Genomic DNA, 23,087 nt, shown 5'->3' with positions numbered 1-23,087 from the left:
ACAACAAATTGTTGCTTTTATTGTGTTGAATATATGCTATATGGCCATTTATGGACCTAATAGGTATCTAAAGCCATTTGCATGCAACAAAATATGTATTTTATCAAAGTAATTGTTGATCCCTTATTTTGGCTGCTGGTCCCTTATTTTCAAGGCTGCTGGTCCCTTATTTTCAAATCTGTAAGTTGACAGCTATGTTTTAAAAGGGAGGCACCACGGCTCCGCGAAAAAGCAACTGCTCTGCATTTAGAAGGTCCCTGGTCCAATCCCTGGCATTTCCAGGTGGGGCTGGGTGAGACCCCCCCCCCCCGCCTGAAATCCTGGAGGGCTGCTGCCTGCCAGAGTTGACAGTGCATAGCTGGGTGGACCAATAGCCTTACTCAGCATAAGGCAGCTTCTTCTCACGTTCCTTCGGGGGAGGGGGCTGCTGAGGGGCTTGTTGTTCCTTCTTCCTGTCATGGTGGCTGGGACTGGGCTTACTGGAAACCCAGCTCTGCAGTTCGTTGGCCCAGTTCTTCCCAAACCTTTCCAGGGTTCCACAAACTGATTGCTGGTTCCGGCTTCCCTGTCAAAGCCATTATTTGGAATAGCGGTTTGCTCCGCCCACTAAGGAGGAAAACAACACGATAAAATTCAAAGCAGCAGCAAATAATTGCACGTTTATTCGAAATCCAGTCAAAACTATTTGCTTTCATTCATGTGTTGGAGGGGGTTGGGCTAGATGATGATGATGATAATAATAATAATAATAATAATAATTTATTTGTACCCCACCCATCTGGGCAGCTTCCAACAGAACACTAAAATGCAATAACCTATTAAACATTAAAAGCTTCCCTAAACATGACCCTCACGGTCTCTTTCAATACTACAATTCTAATTCAGCAAAATTGATGAGCTAGATCCAGTGAGTCTGGTGAGTCCTTTGCACCTCCAATACCCACCTCTGCTGCACCCTCTCCTCTTAATACCCCTCTAAGTAATCTCACTGCTTAAACCCTTGGGGGGGGGGGTTGGTGGAGGTGGGCGGAGCACTCTGGTTTGGCTAAGAGGCCTCCATTTACCAGCAATCCTTTCTGGGGCAACCAAAGCTCTGTGCTTCTCTCTGGTTTCAAGAGCTGTTTGCTGCTGGCTCCCCTCATTGGGTGCTGCTGGACTTGGAGATAATAATAATAATAATAATAATAATAATAATAATAATAATAATATATTATTTATATCCCGCCCATCCGGCTGGGCTTCCCCAGCCACTCTGGGCGGCTTCCAACTGAATATTAAACACAGTACAGCATCAAACATTAAAAACTTCCCTAAAGAGGGCTGCCTTCAGATGCCTTTTAAAAGTAAGATAGTTGTTTATTGCTTTGACATCTGCTGGGAGGGCGTTCCACAGGGCAGGCGCCACCACCGAGAAGGCCCTCTGCCTGGTTCCCTGTAGCTTTGCTTCTCGCAGTGAGGGAACTGCCAGAAGGCCCTTGGCGCTGGACCTCAGTGTCCGGGCAGAATGATGGGGGTGGAGACGCTCCTTCAGGTCTACTGGACTGAGGCCGTTTAGGGCTTTAAAGGTCAGCACCAACACTTTGAATTGTTTGTCCTTTGGTCCCTGTTGGGCTTCTCCCCCCCCCCCTCTCCTTTCATGCCCTGCTAGCCCCAAAGGAGGAAGAGGAGGAGGCTGGTCGACTGCAGGCTGCTCTGTTGTCACCTCCCACCTGGAGTTCACCACCTGCTCTTGCAACCACACCACCAACTTTGCAGTGCTGCTGCAGGTCTACGAAGTGCAGGTGAGAGAGAGGGAACCCTTTGCTTAAGGGAGCCAGGGGGTGGGCAGGTTGGGGGACCGGGGAACAGGCCTTAGTGCCATCCCAAAATGTTTTTTCTTCCTGCAATGAATGGCAATGTGGTGCCTCTTCCTCCACCCCACATACAAAAGCCACAGGTTTGCACTGGCAGCTGGGTATCTCTTTCGCCACAGAGGTGTGTCTGGCACCTTCATTATACAGCTTTACTCGAATACTGAAGACACACTTCTTTACCTTGGCTTTTGACACTCGAGGTGTATATATTCAGACCCACCTAATTTCTGTAATTTTTGTTAGGAGAGCTTGCAGCCCGGGTAAATTAGATTGAAATAACCACTTATTGTTTCTGGAGTTCAAAGGCTTTATTCATGCAGGAGCTATTAACAGGATGAGTAGGGATAAAAGAGAGAAGTACCAGACATCTTGTCTCAACATGTTGGAAGAGAGAACACAAAATGGTTCAGCTTTTAGTGGTGCAGTTAACTTATAGAGGCCCCAAGCAAGTGTTGGATAGTTTGCTAGGCAAACAGCGTCCTCATGTGGTTTGAAGCAACACATGCATGAAATAGAAGCTCAAGAGAAGGAAATGTATTTGCTTTTCCCCAACAATTTTAAGTTGTTTTAAATTGATTTTAATGTTGTGCTTTAGTTGTAGTAACCTGCCCTGGGACTTTGGGGTGATGAATGGGTAATAAATGGTAGTAGTAGTATGAGGAGGAATAATAATAATAATAATAATAATAATAATAATAATAATAATAATAATGGGGCAGTCCACCACACCTCAGTCAAGTGGGCTTTTTGAGGGCGGGTGGGGGTGGTTTGCAGGACATCCGGTATGGCCTACCCAGCTCTATCCACCAATAAAAGGGAATGGCTGGGGAGGGGCTTGTGTGGAATAGCCAGGGGTTGCACCTACCCCAACACCCACCAACTGAGGCAGTTGCCTCACTTTGCCTAACAGTAGAGCTGACCCTGCTTAGCAAGTTGTTCCTGTGTGTTTGAGCAGAGGAGTGCAGAGGAGGAGTCAACCCTGAAGACCTTGACCTTTGTTGGCTGTGGTGTCTCGTTCTGTGCCCTGATCGTCACCTTCGTCCTCTTCCTGGCAGTTGGGTAAGGCTTGAGCAGGGCCACGTCTCCAGAAGCAACACAGGTGTAGGATGGGGATGATTTCCTTACAGAAGGACATCATGACACTCTGTTGGATCAGGCCAATGGGGGCCCATCTGGTCCAGTATCCTGTTCTCACAGTGGCCCCCCATGATTGCAGAGGGAGACCCCAAAAGCAAAATCCGAGCACAAGAATCTTCTTGTGCTATCCTGGATACCGCCACACACCAATTTAAGATCTAGGCAGCTGCCCCAGGTCTGTGCTCTGTGAAGCACTTGCAGCAACCAGGAACCCCTCCCACATATGCACCTTTCCCCAGTGGGCTGTGTGCATGTAGCCAGAGGCTACACCTGCATGGAAGATGCCTCTGCTCTTCCCTCTTCAGCCCCTTCCTGGTTTGGGAGACAAAGTGCAGGGGAAGCACCTGGCGGTTCACTTGCCCGGCCTGCCTCTTCCTCCAGCTTGGAAGCTGCCTCTGCCTCTGATTCCTGGCTGCCACAGGCCCCCACAAACCACTGCCCCCCGCTCCTGAGTCCGACTCCAAGCCCCCTTCCCCCAGTGCACACTCGTCAGTGCCCTGCCAGTGCCTGCCAGATTCCTGCCTCCAACTGTGGAGACAGAGCAGAGCAATAATAATAATAATAATAATAATAATAATAATAATAATAATAATAATAATAATAATAATAATTTATTTATACCCCGCCCATCTGGCTGAGTTTCCCCAGCCACTCTGGGCAGCTCCCAATCGAGTGTTAAAAACAATACAGCATTAAATATTAAAAGCTTCCCTAAACAAGGCTGCCTTCAGATGTCTTTTAAAGAGAAGATAGCTGCTTATTTCCTTCACATCTGGTGGGAGGGTGTTCCACAGGGTGGGTGCTACTACCAAGAAGGCCCTCTGCCTGGTTCCCTGTAACTTGGCTTCTCGTAGCGAGGGAACCGCCAGAAGGCCCTCGGAGCTGGACCTCAGTGTCCGGAAAGAATGATGGGAGTGGAGACACTCCTTCAGGCCAAGGCCAAGGCCGTTTAGGGCTTTAAAGGTCAGCACCAACACTTTGAATTGTGCTTGGAAACGCACTGGGAGCCAATGCAGATCTCTCAGGACCGCTGTTATGTGGTCCCATCCCTAGTCCGCCCCCTATTCCTCCATGAATTTGTCTCATCCTCTTTCAAAGCCATCCCAGTTGGAGGCCATCCCTGCCTCCTGTGGCAGTGAGTTCCAATGGACCGGACAAATTAATGGAGATGGAGGAGGAGGAGGAGGAGGAGGAGGAGGAGGAAGGCTATGGATGGCTCCTAGCCAGGAAGGCTCTGCTCCGGCTCCACAGCTGGAGACAACGATGCTTCTGAATGCCAGTTGCTGGAAACACCAGGAGGGGAAAGGGCTGTTTGGCCACTGTGAGAACAGGAATCCTGGCTAGGTGGACCATCAGGGACCTAATCCTGCAGGCGTGCTTTGTTCCTTATGAAGAGGTGCAAAGCGCTCCCTGTTCTTGCTGGAGTACTTGGCATGAGTCGTTCCTGACTGTGGCTCCACCGTAGGGGTCAGGCATTGCAGGGACTCCAACTCTCATCAGCCCCAGCCAGCAGAGTGCATGGTCATTTGGGGGGGGCTGCAGATTCTGCATCCCGTCTCCCAAGCATGTTATGGGACTTGACCCGCAGGGGGGCTGGGTATCCGGAATGGCACTCCCAGAAGTGTTGGTTCTCCAGGGTGAGAGGTGGGGGTGGGGGGTGGAGGAGAGGTCCCAGGTGGGAGCTGGGAGGGGGCTGCTACCCCCTGTAGGTGGGGGGTGGGGGTTAAGAACTGCCTCTAGGAGAAGTCTCCATATTATACATATTCTGTTTGTAGCTTTCATAGCTGTTCTTGTAGTGTGAAAAAACTTTAGTAATTTTTAAAAATTTGTACAGTCAGAATAGGGGGGGGCGCTGCACTCCCAACTTTGTTTCTTTTTTTAAAAAAAGATTTTTATTGATACAGCAAGAAAAAAGAAAAAAACCCAAATACCAAATTACACACAGGAATAACCATAGACACATAATTTTCTTAGCAAACAATAAAACATGTATTGGTCTTAACACTAAAGACCCAACCTTTTTCTTAATATATCTAATTTCTTATATCTACCTTACTGAAGTTCCTCAAATGCTGCAACAGAATTTAAACTACTATATTTATTTTTCAGATATTCTTTGAAAACCTCCCATTTAGAAACAAATTCCTGTTTTGGTTTATTCTTTATTTTTTTTCTGATAGACCATCTAATTCGGCATATTCTGTCAGCTTTTGGAGCCAATCTTGTATAGAGGGGGTTTCATTCCTTTGTTTCTTGATTCCCATCTCCCCATCCTCCCTCCCTCCCTCCCTGCAGTGTCCCCAAGAGCGAGAGGACCACGGTGCACAAGAACCTGATATTCGCCCTGGCAGCTGCGGAGGCCTTGCTCATGTTCAGCGAATTGGCCAAAACCAACCAGGTAGGAAGGGCAGGCGGCTGGGAGAGACCTCAGGGGGGACCTACCTGCCTTTGCCAGCGGGACAGAGACCTGTTCCTGCCAAGGGATCCCTCGCCCCTCACTCCTCACCTCCCACAGCCTCCTGCCCTTCCTTCCCTTCCTCTCCCCAGGGAGTGTGCTTTGCCGTCACGGCCTTCCTGCACCTCTTCTTCATGGCTGCCTTCGCCTGGATGCTGGTGGAAGGTCTTCTCCTGTGGAGCAAAGTGGTGGCTGTGAACATGAGCGAGGACCGGCGGATGCGGTTCTACTACGTGACTGGATGGGGTCTGTGTCCCAGTGGTGATGAGGGAGGGAGGGAGAGAGAGGGCAGGCAGCCAAGTCGACTTCTGATTCTCCTCCTCCTCCTCCATCTTTTGAAAGCCCAGACTCCTGCAGATGGCTCGATCCGGTTTAGACAAACCCTGTTCCCATCTTAACCACTGTATGGCGAGGTGGATCTGTGACTGTGGCCGTTGGGTGATTAGTTGCCAGGGGCTGCCCAAATGACTTAGGCAACTGCCTCAGGCAGCAGGGGCAGTTCCTCAGGTATTCACCTGGAGCTCCTCAGGTGTCCCCTCTGCCTCTCCTGCTCTGCCTAAGCCAGGCTGCTTCTCTTTTCTCACAGAATCTGAGTTAAAACAAAAAAAATTCCTTCCAGTAGCACCTTAAAGACCAACTCAGTTAGTTCTTGGTATGAGCTTTCGTGTGCATGCACACTTCTTCAGATACACTGAAACAGAAGTTGCCAGATCCTTCTATATAGTGAGAAGGTGGGGAGGGGTATTACTCAGAAGGGTGGTGGGAATGGGTGATTGGCAGATAGCTGTGATGAGCCTGTTGAGCCTGTTGAGTCGTCAGCAGGCTCATCACAGCTATCTGCCAATCACCCATTCCCACCACCCTTCTGAGTAATACCCCTCCCCACCTTCTCACTATATAGAAGGATCTGGCAACTTCTGTTTCAGTGTATCTGAAGAAGTGTGCATGCACACGAAAGCTCATACCAAGAACTAACTGAGTTGGTCTTGAAGGTGCTACTGGAAGGAATTTTTTTTGTTTTGACTATGGCAGACCAACACGGCTACCTATCTGTAAACAGAATCTGAGTTGGAAGGGACCCTGCAATGCAGGTATCTCAGCTCAAGCATCCCTGACAGGTGGCCACCCAACCTCTGTGTGGAAACCTCTAACCAAGGAGAGTCCATCACTTCCCAAGGGAGTCCGTTCCACTGCCTAGCAGCTCTTACTGCCAGAAGGCTCTTCCTTTGAACATAAGGAATCTTCTTTCCTGCCACTGGAATCGATTGTTTCAGGTCTTATCCTCCAAAGCAGAGACAAACAAGTTCCCTGCATCTTCCTTGTGACAGCCCTTCAAATAAGATGGCTTTCACATCATTTCCATAGGTGAAATAAGATCCAACTGCTTCTTTATTTGGATCAGGTTCTGGGGTGATGGGGAGGGGGCAACTCATCCATTTTTGCCCCAGGCAACTATGTGTTTTGGGCCAGCCCTAGGTGACTGTTCATAGCTCAAAGAGGAAAGAACAAAAGGCCTTTAAGCTGTGGCTGTCCATTGGGTGCTCAGGTTGACCTGAAATAAGTTTTATTTGAACCGGAAGCAGCTGGGAAGGCCCTCCAAACTTTGGGGTTTTGTGGGGGGTATTCTGAAACATGCTGCTGATGCCATAACAGTGCATTAGCAATTGTTTGACACACATTGCCCCACTTTATTAGTAGTTTTGCAATGCTTCCCAGGGTGACCACATTACAGTGGTACCTCGGTTTAAGAACAGTCTGGTTTAAGAACGATTCGGTTTACGAACTCCGCAAAACCGGAAGTAACGTCCCGGTTTGATAACTTTACCTCAGTCTAAGAACGGAATCCGAACAGTGGAAGGGCGCTGGTGGTGGAGGCCTCATTAGGGAAAGCACCAGGGCCGTCTTACCCATAGGCACTAGGGGTGCGGGGCACGCGGGCGCCGGGCTCTCAGGGACACCAGGCCGAGAGTCCAGGGCCTGAGAGTCGAGTCTGGGGAAGAGCCCACCCATTGGTCAGAGCGCCGCGGTGGGCTCTTCTGCTGCAGACGGCTCTGTGCTGCGAGTTTGGGGGCAACCAAGCCAGCGAGACGCTGAGGCAGCTGGCCGGCTCCCCCCTCCTGCATGCCTGGGACTGGGCAATCGGGGGGCACTGGGCACATCTTTGCACCCCGGTGCCACATATGCTTAAGACAGCCCTGGAAAGCACACCTTGGTTCAAGAACAGTTTCGGTTTAAGAACAGACTTCTGGAACAGATTAAGTTCGTAAACCAAGGCACCACTGTACGGCCATCCTGAGGGGCATTCTCGCCCCATCGCATTGCAGAAGGGGCTCAACCAGTTGCCCTTCAACTCTAATCATAGTATGAAATGTTAAGGGAGTCTGTGCTGAGTCAGAAATGAGGCAGTATAACCATAGAGCATAGCTATAGCCCAAAAGCTTTTGCATCCCCTCCTCTGATGAAAATAGACATCTTCTTCTACATCAGGAAGTTTCTCCCACTGCACGCATAGACATCACCTGCACATCAACATGGGTCACCTTGAGCCAGTTACAACCTCTCCGCTGAACCTACCTTGCAGAATTGCTGTAAGGAAAAATGTGCGAGGGCAGGGATCATTTATAACACTTTCCACAGATTAACAGAATGAAATAAATTTTAGCCTATAAGCTCCCTTGAGGGGAAAAGATGTTAATGATAACGATAATGGAAACTGGGAGAATTATCCAGAACATACCAGCAAATAAATCCTGTTGAACTCAGTGGGACTTAGTTCTGAGTAAAAATGCTTAGGATTGCAGTCTAAGTCTTTACCCAGTTATCTGGGAGTAAGTTCCATTGAATACAGTGGGACTTCTTTCTGAGTAGGCCATCTACAATAAAGGAATCAACACTCCACACATTTCCTAATAAATGGCTGGCTGCTGAAGCTTTGCAATTAAATAATTCAAAGTGGATTTATTACATTTTCTGTCAAGATTATAGGAAGTGCTTCGTATGCCAGCCTCACCATCTCCTTCATTTGGGGCAGGTATTTTATTTCCAGTATCATCAGCAACCACCTGCCCTCCCACACCACTTTGAATTGTTCTCTGAGATGTGAAGGGGAGGAAAAAAGGGAAAGTGGGACATTCCAGCATCACTTCAGAAACTGGGACAGCTTCTATAATTCCAGGACAGTCCCTGGGAAACTGGGACACACGTGTAACTGTCCTGCCGAGATACCACCATGAGAACAAATGGTCATGAATGCACAATAGAAAGGATGCGTGGAGAGGCCCCCTGTGTCCTGCTGAGAAGCAAAGGAAAATGGGCTCTTAGGCGGTCTCCTGAGACTGGCCAACTGGATAAGGCCCCCAGGTCCCACCCCAAGCCTTGGGCCCAACAGCTTAAGAACCCCTCAGTTGCCCCAGGGCAGGTGGTATGCAGAAGGAAAGTTGGCAGTTCACCGTCCTTCCCTGCTTGCCTCTTCAGGGCTTCCTGTGGTTATTGTTGGTGTGACCCTGGCCACGTCGTTCAACAAGTACGTGGCAGAGAACCATTGCTGGCTGAACGTGCAGACAGACATCATCTGGGCTTTTGTGGGGCCGGTCCTCTTCGTCCTGACGGTGAGTGTGTCAGGAAAGGGGGGGACCTCCTCCTTTCATTGGCGGGGTTTGCAATGCAAAAGGTTCTTGCCACCATGTGTGGCAGTGTTAAGGGAGAAATCTGAGGGCTCCCTTGGACAAAAAAGAAGGACACCAGCCAGGAATCCCAGAGCAAAACAGCAGCCAGTAGGCTTGGTCTTTATTGAAGACTGTCGCGACAGGACTCCCACCTGCCACCAGGTGGAACAAGATGGAAGCCCCAAACAAAAGAGAACCCAAAACTTTTATTAGTTGCTAATCCCCATGTTACATCCCCCCCCAAACTACATCACTCATACATCACGTTTACATCATGAAAGGGGAGGTCTGGTGCCAGGAATCTGAGCATCCTGGACCCTGCCCCATGGTTCCCCTTTCATGATGTAACCGTGATGTATGAGTGATGTAGTTTGGGGGGTGTAACATGGGGATTTCTCTGTTATGAGCAGGATTGGGTGCATGTGAACAAATGTTGGGATTCAGTGGTTTTCAAACTCAGCGTCTTCACAAGACAAAGAAGAACTCTGCAGACCACAGGGTGTGTTTACTTTCCATATGTGTGGGAGATGACTCTGATTTACACAACAATATACTGGGGGGGGCAGTGTTTCTGTGTTCCCTGAGAGGAGGATTCTGGGAAATCTTCCCCCTCCACAACTGCCACCTCTTAAAGCCTCTGACTGCTGTTTCAGGTCCAGTCGCTGACCCTCTCGCCCCTCTCCTTTGCAGGTGAACACCTTTGTGCTTTTCCGAGTGGTGATGGTGACAGTCTCCAGTGCACGGCGACGGTCAAGGATGCTGACCCCTAACAGCAGCTTGGAAAAGCAGATTGGCATCCAGATCTGGTGAGTCCCGGAGGCCCCTGGGGGCTGCCCCCGCCCCCTCCAGAGAAGGGCACCAGAGAAGCAAAGGACATCAATCTGAATGCCATTTGCTAGGGAGAAGAAGTGTGAGAGCCAGTAGTGATGTAGTGCTTGGAGGGTCAGACTAGGACCGGGGAGACCAGGGTTCGAATCCACGCCTGGCCAAGAAGCTCACTGGGTGTCCTTGGAAGCCAGTCGCTGCCTCTCAGCCTAGCCTACCTCACAGGGCTGTGAGGAGGGGAGAACCATGTACACAACCTAGAAGCAACTTCGGGGAAAAGGTGGGATATAAATACTTTAAACAATAAAATAGAATCAGAGGCCACATTCCCACCATACATTTAAAGTGTTGCAATACCGCTTTGAACGGTCATGCTGTCCCCAAAGAGCTTTGGGAGCTGTAGTTTACTAAGGTTTACTAATTGTTAGGAGACACCCTGTTTCTCTCAAAGAGCTATACTTCGCAGAGTTCCCTGAGAAAGAGGGATTGATTGTCTTTTTTAAAGTATTTTTTAAAAAATAAAATAAAATTTGCACATGTAACGATTGAAACATCATACTCACATGCATCATAAAAACAGCAATAATGTCAAGAGGAATAAAAATACAAGATAATACAGCTTAAAAAGGATAAATAGTGTAAAATATATTCCATAGTTGATATTTATTCAAAATATATCAAGCATTCATAAACCTTGACAGATTAAATAATATTTAGTAGGAATGCGCCAGCCATGAGATCGTTTGGTCATGTATATTTAAATGGGAGGGATTGATTGTTAGTGTGCTCTGGAAATAGCAGCTCTGGGTGGGGAATAGGTGCCTCCTAAATAACTCCCTTAGCAAACAAGCTGCTACTGCTGCTTGAATTTGTCCACTGCCCTTCACCTGAAGGCCACAGGGTGGTTCACAACATCAGCTGCACCTCCCAGGATTCTCTGGGGGAAGCCACAATGGTTTAAATTGGTATCCTAGTGCTTTAGTGTGAACATGGCCATAGAAGTCATGGCCATAGAGTTGGAGAGTTGGAGGGAAGTGGGTGGCGCTGTGGGTTAAACCACAGAGCCTAGGGATGAGCTCCCATTGCTCGGTCCCTGCTCCTGCCAACCTAGCAGTTCGAAAGCACGTCAAAGTGCAAGTAGATAAATAGGTACCGCTCCGGCGGGAAGGTAAACGGCATTTCCGTGCGCTGATCTGGTTCGCCAGAAGCGGCTTAGTCCTGCTGGCCACATGACCCGGAAACTGTACGCCGGCTCCCTCGGCCAATAAAGCGAGATGAGCGCCGCAACCCCAGAGTCGGCCACGACTGGACCTAATGGTCAGGGCTCCCTTTACCTTTAGAGTTGGAAGGGATCCTGAGGATCATCCATTCCAACCCCCTGCAAGGCAAGAATGTGCAATGGCAGCTGATGCCCATTGGGAATAGTAGAGAGGAGGACAAGGAGATGAAGGCAGAGTGAATGACAGGCAGGGTCACCCCCTGGCCAGTTATAAGAAGACAGGCTGAGGTTGGTGGGGCCCCATTTGCCCCAATAGACCAGCTTGCACAGCTTGAAGCCATTGGTTTGAGTCCTACTCTCCATAGTAGGAGGAAACAAGCTTGCTCCCTCTTCCACCTGACAGCCCTTGAGATATTTGAAGATGGCCATCATATCTCCTAGAATCATAGAATCATAGAGTTGGAAGAGACCACAAGGGCCATCGAGTCCAACCCCCTGCCAAGCACTCTCCTCTTCTCTAGGCTACACAGACCCAGCTCCTTCAAGTGTTCCTTATAAGCCTTGGCTTCCAGATCCTTGATCATTCTTGGTCACCCTCCTCTGCACACCTTCCAGCTTGTCAACGTCCTTCTTAAATTGTGGTGCCCAGAATTGGACACAGAATTCCAGATGTGGTCTGACCAAAGCAGAATAGAGTGGGACTGTGACTTCCCTTGATCTGGAGACTCGACTTCTGTTGATGCATTTGCCTTTTTTTGCTGCTGCATCACCCTGCGGACTCATGTTGAGCTTGTGGTCCACCAAGACCCCTAGATCCTTTTCACATGTCCTGCTAGTCAGCCAGGTGTCCCTCATCTTATATTTGTGCATCTGCCTAAGTGCGGAACCTAAAACAAACCCCTGTGTTGCCATAAGAACCAAGCACAACAATACAAACACAACATGTAGGCTTAATAGTTAGTAGAAAATATATAATAGAACAATGATATCATTCAGATTATAGGAGTAAGCCAATCAAAGTTCGTATGTACAATATAACAGAGTGGTAACGAGGACCGTCAAGCCGTGTGTTCAAAACAGATGTCTAAGGACAGTCTCACAATAGTCTTTCAGTTGTTTCAACAGAAGACGTCTCAAAGGCTTCAAAAGTTCATTTTGTACTCATTTAACAAAAGCTCATTTAATACTATTCCTCTGTATATCTGTTTTTCATGGGTCTACTTTGTTTCTGCATGCTGTATATGCCATACTGTTCCTTTAAGTATATCGTTAATGGGAACACTTGTGACTTGCTTCGTATGTCCTGTGCAATTGTGTATCAAGTATCAGCAGCTACACTATCTAGTGAGCACTGATCCTTAGCATGAATCTCACTTACATATTCTGTTGAAGAATATCGGGTATGTACCTTTATTTATTCTGTTTTGTATATTCTGCTTTATTTTACAATGCGTATGCAGGTAGCTCAGTTCATTCATTCATCGGTTGTATGCCTTGTATCTTATTTCCAGCTGATGAAGACTATTACAAAACAGTAGTATCATTCCGGAGACACTGTCCTTTTGAGGCTTTTGAGATGTCTTCCGTTGAAACTTTTGAAAGACTATTGTAAAACTGTCCTTAGACTGCAATGCGCTCTATGTGGGGCTACCTTTGAAGGTGACCCGGAAACTACAACTAATCCAGAATGCGGCAGCTAGACTGGTGACTGGGAGTGGCCACAGAGACCATATAACACCGGTCTTGAAAGACCTACATTGGCCCCCAGTACGTTTCTGAGCACAATTCAAAGTGTTGGTGCTGACCTTTAAAGCCCTAAACAGCCTCGGTCCTGTATACCTGAAGGAGCATCTCCACCCCCATCGTTCAGCCCGTACACTGAGATCCATTGCCAAGGGCCTTCTGGCGGTTCCCTCCCTGCGAGAAACCAAGTTACAGGGAACCAGGCAGAGGGCCTTCTTTGTGGTGGCACCCGCCCTGTGGAACGCCCTCCCACCAGATGTCAAAGAGAAAAACAACTACCAGACTTTTAGAAGACATCTGAAGGCAGCCCTGTTTAGGGAAGCTTTTAATGTTTAATAGGTTATTGTATTTTAGTGTTTTGTTGGAAGCTGCCCAGCATGGCTGGGGAAGCCCAGGCAGATGGGCGGGGTATAAATAATAAATTATTATTATTATTATTATTATTATTATTATTATTATTATTATTAGACATCTGTTTTGAACACACGGTTTGACGGTCCTCATTACCACTCTGTTGCATTGTACATACGAACTTTGGTTGGCTTACTCCTATAATTTGAATCATATGATTATTCTACTGTATATTTTCTACTAACTATTAGCCTACGTGTTGTGCTTGTATTATTGCAAGTGCAGAACCTGACATTTGTCCCTGCTGATGTTCATTCTCTTAGCTTGGGCCCAGTTCTCCAATGTGTTACGGTCATTTCGAATTCTGTCTTCTGTGGCATTAGTTACCCCTCCAAATTTGGTGTCATCTGCAAACTCTATCAAAAAAGAAATGGGAGTCATCTGACATGGCTTGTTTTTGAGACCTGTGTTGAGACTTAGTAATCACAGTAAAAAGGTAAAGGTAAAGGTACCCCTGCCCGTACGGGCCAGTCTTGCCAGACTCTAGGGTTGTGCGCCCATCTCACTCAAGAGGCCGGGGGCCAGTGCTGTCCGCAGACACTTCCGGGTCACGTGGCCAGCGTGACATCGCTGCTCTGGCGAGCCAGAGCCGCACACGGAAACGCCGTTTACCTTCTACCTTTATCTACTTGCACCCGGGGGTGCTTTCAAACTGCTAGGTTGGCAGGCGCTGGGACCGAGCAACGGGAGCGCACCCCGCCGCGGGGATTCGAACCGCCGACCTTTCGATCGGCAAGTCCTAGGCGCTGAGGCTTTAACCCACAGCGCCACCCGCGTAATCACAGTAATTATCACCAACTTGCTCCCCTGATGCTGACTTTGGCTACAGATGAGTTGACTGCCTCCTTTTTCTCTTGCCTCCCACCCCCCAACCCCCATTGTCCTCTTCCAGGGCAACAGCCAAACCAGTGCTGGTTCTGCTGCCAGTCCTGGGTCTGACCTGGGTGTGTGGTGTTCTTGTGCACGTCAGCATCACGTGGGCCTACATCTTCATTGTGCTGAACTCCCTCCAGGTAAGCTGCCTCGGAAGGTAGACCTTCCCTGCAAAATATCTCTCAGACACGTGTGTATGTTCGTACACACACACATACACAGACACGGGGGTCAGTTGCCCATGCTGGAGGCTGCGCCTTGTGGCGGCAAAGATGCCTTTGAGCACATGCAGAGTGCCTTCCCCCTCACCCTCAGGGAGGAAGAGCTTGAGCTTCAGTCGCTTGAACGTTCTGCCCAGAGCTGGCCTTGCAATATCCAACACTGTGCAGCAGGGGAGGCCCTGACCATACCAGCTTCCTGGTGTTTGGCCACGGCTGAAATCGCTCCTTCTTGCTCAGCGGCTGCTTCTCCTCCATCCAGCAAGAGCTTCTTTCAGATGTTGTTCAATTCACACAGGTAACTCACAACCTGTGCGATTTCAACTTTATGCGCTAGCCAACTGGCCAGTTGCAAATCACGCAAATTAAGCGCACGCAAGTCTGAGAGCTTAAAAGCTCTTTCTGTTGCGCGGGGAAACCTTTTAAGCTCTGTGCCTTGCTCAGCGGCCAATTCCATGTGAGGAATAATTCCCAGAGCCCAGTAAGCAAGGAGGGGAGCTTCCAACCTCTGCCTTGCTTTGGGGGCAAGGACCGCTTGGCTCACAGCTTCAGAGAGGGAAGGTCACTCATGCGGGGGGAGGTTGCAAGGGTGGTTCTGACTAGACCTCATTCTGGCCTTACGCCCAGTCCCCAGAACATAACCCTCAAGCAAGCAGTGAGTGACCTGTATTGATTTGGTTTGATTTGAATTAATTTTATAATGAGATGATTTTAGAATGTTGTATTATTTTATTGTTGTTAGCCGCTCTGCTTCAGCTGGGGAGGGCGGGATATAAATAAAAATTTATTTATTTATTAATTATTATTTATTATTGAAGAAATAGTGGCTCCTTCCTTCCAAAGTCTCTCTCCCTCCTCCCTTCCACCCTTCTAGCACACCTGTCCATTTGAAGGGACCCCTTTCTAGTCAAAATACGACTAGATACGTGAATCAGAGTAGAATTACAGAATCACAGAACTGTAGAGTTGGAAGGGACCCTGATGTTTCCATCACAAGCCCAACCTTATTCAACATGGAAATCACAACTGCAGTGTCCCTGACGGATGGGTGCCCAAGAAAACATCCAAGGGAGGAGAGTCCTTCTGAGGGAGTCTGGTTCTTCTTCTTCTTCTTCTTCTTGTTTAGTCGTTTAGTCGTGTCCGACTCTTCGTGACCCCCTAGACCAGAGCACACCAGGCACTCCTGTCTCCACTGCCTCCCGCAGTTTGGTCAAACTCATGCTGGTAGCTTTGAGAACACTGTCCCACCATCCCGTCCTCTGTCATCCCCTTCTCCTTGTGCCCTCCATCTTTCCCAACATCTTTTCCAGGGAGTCTTCTCTTCTCATGAGGTGGCCAAAGTCTTGGAGCCTCAGCTTCAGGATCTGTCCTTCCAGTGAGCACTCAGGGCTGATTTCCTTCAGAATGGATAGGTTTGGTCTTCTTGCAGTCCATGGGACTCTCAAGAGTCTCCTCCAGCACCAGAATTCAAAAGCATCCATTCTTCGGTGATCAGCCTTCTTTATGGTCCAGCAGCTAAAGTGGTACATCAGGTTAAGAACAGTTTCAGGTTCAGAACGGACCTCCAGAACGAATTAAGTTCTTAACCCGAGGTTGCTGGATCAGGCCAATGACCATCGAATCCAGCACCCAGTTCTCACAGTGTCCCACCATCTCGTCCTCTGCCATCCCCTTCTCCTTGCGCCCCCCATCTTTCCCAACATCAGGGTCTTTTCCAGGGAGTCTTCTCTTCTGTCTGGTTCTACTGTCTCATAACTGCCAGAAAGTTCTTCCTCAGGTTTAGTTGGAATTCCCATTCTCGCCATTTGAATCCATTGGTTAAGGGCCTCCCCTCCAGAGCACCAGGAAAGGTAATTTGGGAATCTCCTGTGAAAGGCTAGGAAGGAGGTGTCCATCACACAAAATTGAGCTTTAGTCAGAGAAGTAATTGCTTTCATGAAACAAGACAAGCGGACATTCAAAGGACCATACCTTCCTCCCCCAATCGGCTCTGCTCCGAGCACCGGTGCCAATAAGAGGGAGGGGAGTGTTTCTTCTGAGGATGAGCAGCCGCCCTGCATCATCCGCGAAGGTTATATCAGTGCCAGAGTGTGCAGCACTCCTGCCCCAGCCTGTGGAGGAGTGGGGCTTGTTGCACAGATGCCGGCCACAATTACTGCATCAGCTGCAAGGCTTCCTGATAGCTGGAGGAACACAGGAAGTGATTCTCTCCTGATAAGGGGGCAAAGCATCAGAGGAGCGCAGCAGGAGGGTGTAGTAATTATGAGAGGAGCCTCTTCTCCCCGTCCCAGTGCCAAACTCAGGGACTGGAGAGCAGGATGTTTAAGTTGGGGGGGGGGACGGAGGAGAGGGATGCACTAGGAAAACTCTTGGCCGGCAGTTGTGTTTCTGAAGGTTCATCATCCGAGACTTCTGAGGCGGCTTCCTCTCTCAGAGCGCAAGAGAAAGAAATTGACAAAAGGAAGTGTCATTTCACACAAGGCACATTCGTATTGTATTTGTTTGAGACATCCCTGAACCGCTCCTTGTTGCAAGTTGTGCCAGCTCTAGAGCGGAAAACGCCAAATGTCCTGAGAGGAGGAAGAGGAAGAGGAAGAGGAAGGGTAGGCTTGTGCATGCAGTGCCACTTTTATTTTGAAAAATGCCCAAAGGCCCTTCGTTATGACCAGACAAAATGTCACAAAATAGTGAGGCGAGCTTCTGAGTCCACCAGAGCTCCTCTTCTTCAGTATGTGGGCAGGGGTGGGGGTGGGGGGCTGAGGGAAACAAAGAGTTGGCTAGGGATTGAGGCCATATTAGTCCAAAGTTAATTTTTGATGTATGCTGCCTTAGAAGGGGGCTGGTGTGGGGGCACACACACACACACACACACACACACCTGTGTTTTACCTCCAAAGTTGGAGGCAGTTTGTCTCAGTTACTAGGAATAAAAAACGGAGGGGACCCTTCCTCTCACTTTGTCTACCCCACACTTTCTCTTTTCTTTGTCCTCCTTTCCCCCTGGATGAATTAAGCCAACAGTCGCATGAAATCAGGCCAAGGGCTGGCAGTTGCCCGTCTCTTTGCGAAAGGGACAGTTCTGCCCCTAGGTAGAGAGAGAGAGACATTGTTTGGCCTTCCCTGTATGTCTGTCTGGGGGGCTAACAAAGCAAGGATGCTGCCCCAGCGGCTGTTTCCAGGTCCCTGGCATGGATTCTTCCCTCTGTCTTCCTACAGGGTCTCTACATATTCCTGGTCTATGCCATCTACAACAGCGAGGTAAGGGACAGCAACACTATGCAAGGGGGGCGCATTTGGCACCCCGTTTTCTCTGCAACAACTCTTCAGACTTTGAAAATGGGCTTGGAAGGATGTGATCAATGGCTTGTGAAACCAGCTAGCAAAGGGCACCTACCCTCACGGTGACGGCCTTGGGGGTCCCTGAAATCTGCTGGATCCTCCTGTGTGTGTGTGTTTGTGTGTGTGGTGGCATTCTGACTCCTTGCCATTCTGCTGCTGAGATCTCCTAGGGCAGGCATGGCCAAACTCGGCCCACCAGCCGTTTTGGGACTGCAGTTCCCATCATCCCTGACCACTGGTCCTGTGAGCTAGGGATGGTGGGAGTTGTAGTCCCAAAAGAGCTGAAGGGCCGAGTTTGGCCATGCCTGTCCTAGGGTCATCCAAGTTCCCACTAGATCTCGTGCGAGCGATGCTAGTCTTCTGCATATACGTGGAACGCTGGGAGCCAAATCCCCGTGTAAGACACAGCCGCACCGCAGAGCAGGAGTGAAGAAACCTCCAGCCTGTGGGACAATCTCAGTCCTGCAAAGTCTCTTGCATGTCGGACAACTTTGCTGCCCAACTGACTCCTCTGTGGACAGATGGCACCTGACGGAGGGGGGCAGTTGCTGCTCTTTCCCCCGCCTTTTCCTCTTCAGCTGAGGAAACAGCTACATGAGACTAGCAGGTGCATTTTAAAAACAATTAAATGCCAGGATTCCCCACAACCACCACTGTGGTGCCCCTCCCCCCACAGGAATCAACCTGGACCCTGAAATTGTCATTTGAGGCTCTTCTTTGTGTGCACGCCCCCCCCCCCGGGATATCTGGAGTGTGGCAACACAAGAACTGGCCTTTTCTGTGGTGACCCCCGACTTGAGGACTGCTCTCCCCAGCGAGGCTTACCTGCCCCCATCATTGCACCTCTTTAGGCACCAGGTGAAAACCAGGCCTTTGGCTTTTAACTATCTATGCAGCCATTTAGAAAGGGACGCGGGTGGCGCTGTGGGTTAAACCACAGAGCCTAGGACTTGCCGTTCAGAAGGTCGGCGGTTCGAATCCTTGCAACAGGGTGAGCTCCCCTTGCTCGCTCCCTGCTCCTGCCAACCTAGCAGTTCAAAAGCACGTCAGAGTGCAAGTAGATAAATAGGTACCGCTCCAGCGGGAAGATAAACGGTGTTTCTGTGTGCAGCTCTGGTTCGCCAGAAGCGGCTTAGTCCTGCTGGCCACATGACCCGGAAGCTGTACGCCGGCTCCCTCGGCCAGTAAAGCGAGATGAGCGCTGCAACTCCACAGTCGTCCGTGACTGGACCTAACAGTCAGGGGTCCCTTTACCTTACAGCCATTTAGAGTGGGTGGGACCTTTGAACACCCCCACCCCCCACTGCCCCAGATTTAATGTATGTATTTTGTTTCTGTAAGTCACACTGAGTTGCTATGGCAAAAAGTGGTAATAAAAGGTAAAGGTACCCCTGCCCATACGGGCCAGTCTTGACAGACTCTGGGGTTGTGCGCCCATCTCACTCAAGAGGCCGGGGGCCAGCGCTGTCCGCAGACACTTTCGGGTCACGTGGCCAGCGTGACAAAGCTGCATCTGGCAAGCCAGCGCAGCACACGGAACACCGTTTACCTTCCCACTAGTAAGCGGTCCCTATTTATCTACTTGCACCCGGGGGTGCTTTCGAACTGCTAGGTTGGCAGGCGCTGGGACCGAGCGACGGGAGCGCACCCCGCTGCGGGGATTCGAACCGCCGACCATGTGATCGGCAAGTCCTAGGCACTGAGGTTTTACCCACAGCGCCACCCGCATCCCAAAAGTGGTAATAAATTTAATTAAATCATCATCATCATCAAGGCAGGAAGAATTTCCCTTGGCACTGCAATGCCAGTAACTGCTTACCCCACAACAAATACAGATAAATGCACAGGGGGTGTTGTTGTTGTTGTTGTTGTTGTTTAAAAAGTGTCATTAGTACCTGAGGCATCTTGTTGTGTTCATTCTGTGGGCTGGAAGGGGCCAGTTTCATACCTGTGCTTGATTTGCAGGTGCGAAATGCCATCCAGCGGATGAAGGAGAAGAAAAAGGCTCTCTCTTTCACAGTAGGTTTGGGGGGGTCTGGTGCCAGGGTCTCCCCCGGCCTGACCCCTTTTTCCTCTCCAGGAGGCCCCTCTCCCCTCCAACTCCCCCTGAAAACCACTGCATATGAGTCAGCCAGTGATAGAGACCTTGTGAGCTTCCAGAACAGTGATTCCAGTTCTGCCCTCTGGAACAAAATAGAGAACAAATCTGCTCTTTCTTATTCAGGGCACCCCTTATGCCGGCCACTGCCCTGTGGCCATTAAAGTTAGCACAAAATAAGACCCTAATGGAAAATATTTTAATTTTTTTGAAGGAAATTTCTCTTTTTTTGAAAGAGAGGGGGAAATTAAAAACAAAATATTTGTTAATTTACCTTTTTATTGCTGCATTCCTGTTGGTTGCTGAAAAGTGGAAAACATTTGTCCAAAATACATAGAATTTGATTGCATCGAATGAAAAACATCCCTGGTACACCCCCTTTTTTAAAATTAAAAGAAAAGGAAAAACAATTGTGACCTCTTTTGTCTCAATGTGGCAGGATTCTGTTAAATGCATAAAAAGGGAGAAAAAATTGCATTTGTGTCCTCCACTAGCCTCTTGAGAAATCTTGGAAAGGTAACATCTAACCGGTTGAAAAGATTTTCCTGATGTAATATAGTGCCTTTTATTCTCGGTGTTCCTTGTGCCTTTGATGGTTTGAGCTATAGATTTATGTTTCCAGATGCGTTTTAAGCCCCCCTGACTCTCTCATATCTGCGTTCCTCCCGCGTCTCATCGCAAGTATCCGCACAACCAGCTTTGCCATTTCTTCTTGTGAACCCGACATCCCATGCCAACCTTGGTTCAGTTCAGTTTAGCTTTTATGTGTTTGTCTCTTTAAGTTCTGTTTTGTTATGTGGGTTATATGGGGGGAAATAACCATATTTTTCGCTCCATAAGACGCACCAGACCACAAGACGCACCTAGTTTTGGGAGGAGGAAAACAAGAAAAAAAAATATTCTGAATCTCAGAAGCCAGAACAGGAAGAGGGATCGCTGCGCAGCGAAAGCAGCAATCCCTCTTGCTGTTCTGGCTTCTGGGATAGCTGCGCAGCCTTCATTCGCTCCATAAGATGCACACACATTTCCCCTTACTTTTTAGGAGGGAAAAGGTGAGTCTTATAGAGCAAAAAATATGGTACTTGCCTTACCTGCTTTTGATGCAGATGATGCTGGAGTGGGAACCATTTTTATTCTCACATAACACATCAGAAGAACTTTCTCAAACAGTAGACATTTATGAGGAACCCCTTAACATAAATGAATTCCCGTCTTCAGGGGGAGAATGACATAGTTTACCACCTCCAGCAGAACAGGGAGGCTTAGGGAGACCCTGAGGTTTGCACGCGGGTGGCGCTGTGGGTTAAACCACAGAGCCTAGGACTTGCTGATCAGAAGGTCGGCGGTTCGAATCCCCGCGACGGGGTGAGCTCCCGTTGCTCAGTTGGTTGGGGGGGTAGCTGTTTCTGGCTGACTGTTTCTTCTCCAAAGAGCACCAGAAGAGGCTGCTCTGGATCAGGCCAAAGGAGACCCATCTATTCCAGCGTCCTGTTATCACAGTTCCCAGCCAGGTGCCCCCAAGGAAAACCCACAAGTGGGAGTCAAGTTCAACTCTCCCCGGGGACAGCCTTTGGCAATCTTTTGTAATATGGCGCCTTGAGCGAGGCCAACATTTGTTGCCCCAAAGCCGATCTTCTCAGCTACGGATCTTCTTGATTTTGTGTCCCCTGCACCACCCTAATGAATAAACTTCTGCAAACAACTGCTCTGTATATTGTTCCAAGCTGTTATCTCAAATCATTGCAAAATCAGTCAGCGCATAACTCCTGCTTGCCTTGGTGAAAGGGGGGAACATATTTTTTCATGCTGTGTCATATTAGCGAAAGCCATCTCGCCTCCTCTTCCATCTTTATCAAAACTCTCAAGTCTTAAGTAAAGCTGCACAATTAAATGCCTAGTTATAAATAGAAGTCCGTCTGTACTCTTTTTTTAAAAAAAAATAATTAAGTTTTTAGTGAGGCTTGGCAAATGATACAGAGAAGATTAGCATGGACCTAGGCAAGTGGATCTTCTTGATGTTGTGTCCCCCGCACCACCCTAAATCCAGCACTGCTCTCCACCCCGCCCCCCGTGGGGGTGGCAGGGCATTTGGGTGCGTTGCTGCCTCCAAGGGCGGAGGGCGGAGCGTGGCCTTGGGGGGGCTGGGACCCGCCTGTCTGGGGGTGCGGATGCTGTCCAACTGCTTTGTGTCATTTCAGAACTGTTCCCACCCCATCAACTATCTGTCAAGCCCTAGGAACACGTCCTGGGAGGTGGGTAAGTTCAGCCCCTCCACCCCAGAGAATACAGCCTCCCCCTCCTCGGAGAAGGACTCTGCAACGAAGAACAGCAGCAGCAAGGGTACAAAGGTGGCACTTGTTCCACCTGCAATGAAATCAGCATGTTTGACTATTTTTGTTTTGTTTCTGCATCCCGGCTGACCCTCCTTTCTCCCTCGCACAGGCAACTTCAGCGCCAAAATCCCAGCGGGACTTGCATCAATTATGTCTCCAGAGAGGCCGGTATGTAGCTCATCCTCACCTACCCAGATAATTGGATTGATTGATTGACTTATTTATTGCGTTTATATGATGCCTTCTCTTCTGAGGAGCTCCAGGTGGTGTGCATGGTTTTCCTTGACTCCTTAAGTTATTCTCACAGCAACAGCCCTGCAGTGTAGGCTAGGCTGGAAGGCAGCAACTGCCCCTCACAAGGTCTCGCCCAGCGAGCTTCTTGGTGGCCAGGAGAGCAACTGGAATGCTGGCCTCCCAGGCCATAGTCCAACACTAACTATTGTGTTGCACTGGAAGCTGTTTGTTCCAGGCCACACCCTTGGTCCACCTGGCTCCACCTCCTCTGATAGGAGGCCTTGACCCAGATGTACCTGGAGGTGCGGGGGAGGGGGGATGAACCTGGGACGACCTGCAGCTGCGGCCTCTTCCTCCCTCCCTTCTCTTTAAGGAGCTCCACCTGTGGGTTAGAGGAAGCCATGAGGGCTGGTCGCACATTCCAAGTGGCGCTTGAGCCGCTGCTGGGCTGAGATTTAGTCCTTCAGCTTCTCCAGAGTTTCCTCCCCCTGTGAAAGAGGCTTCTGCCGGGGTGCCCCTTGAGATCCCCCCCCAAATTCTGATTCCACTTTGTTCTCAGAGCACTTGAGAATGTCTTTAGGATTCCAGTGGGTGCAGAATTTGAAACTTACCTTATTGTTGTGAAGTGGCCAAGAGTGGTGTGTGTGTGTGTCCCAGGAAATGTTTCTTCTGCACTGATCTGGA

The 23,087-nt window shown here is 49.2% G+C and overlaps 1 protein-coding gene across 9 annotated transcripts in view; it reads left to right on the top strand.

The window, feature by feature from the left end:
* ADGRD2 (adhesion G protein-coupled receptor D2) overlaps nucleotides 1-23,087 on the top strand; it is a 67,292-nt gene that overhangs the window by 34,415 nt on the left and 9,790 nt on the right. For 6 of the 9 annotated variants that reach the window (XM_028715231.2, XM_028715226.2, XM_028715229.2 and 3 more), the window contains exons 14-24: nucleotides 1,649-1,781; nucleotides 2,809-2,912; nucleotides 5,286-5,388; nucleotides 5,538-5,691; nucleotides 8,920-9,053; nucleotides 9,801-9,916; nucleotides 14,201-14,321; nucleotides 17,616-17,657; nucleotides 19,704-19,757; nucleotides 22,035-22,176; nucleotides 22,279-22,337. In XM_028715231.2, the coding sequence (XP_028571064.2) occupies nucleotides 1,649-1,781; nucleotides 2,809-2,912; nucleotides 5,286-5,388; nucleotides 5,538-5,691; nucleotides 8,920-9,053; nucleotides 9,801-9,916; nucleotides 14,201-14,321; nucleotides 17,616-17,657; nucleotides 19,704-19,757; nucleotides 22,035-22,176; nucleotides 22,279-22,337 (1,162 nt within the window). Of the gene's footprint in view, nucleotides 1-1,648; nucleotides 1,782-2,808; nucleotides 2,913-5,285; nucleotides 5,389-5,537; nucleotides 5,692-8,919; nucleotides 9,054-9,800; nucleotides 9,917-14,200; nucleotides 14,322-17,615; nucleotides 17,658-19,703; nucleotides 19,758-22,034; nucleotides 22,185-22,278; nucleotides 22,338-23,087 lie in introns of all 9 variants that reach the window. The other 3 variants (XM_028715224.2, XM_028715223.2, XM_028715232.2) reach the window with 1 other exon arrangement.

The sequence above is a fragment of the Podarcis muralis genome, chromosome Z (assembly GCF_964188315.1).
Source record: "Podarcis muralis chromosome Z, rPodMur119.hap1.1, whole genome shotgun sequence".
Classification (NCBI taxonomy): domain Eukaryota; kingdom Metazoa; phylum Chordata; class Lepidosauria; order Squamata; family Lacertidae; genus Podarcis; species Podarcis muralis.
This window is presented reverse-complemented; position numbering and strand designations above follow the sequence as displayed.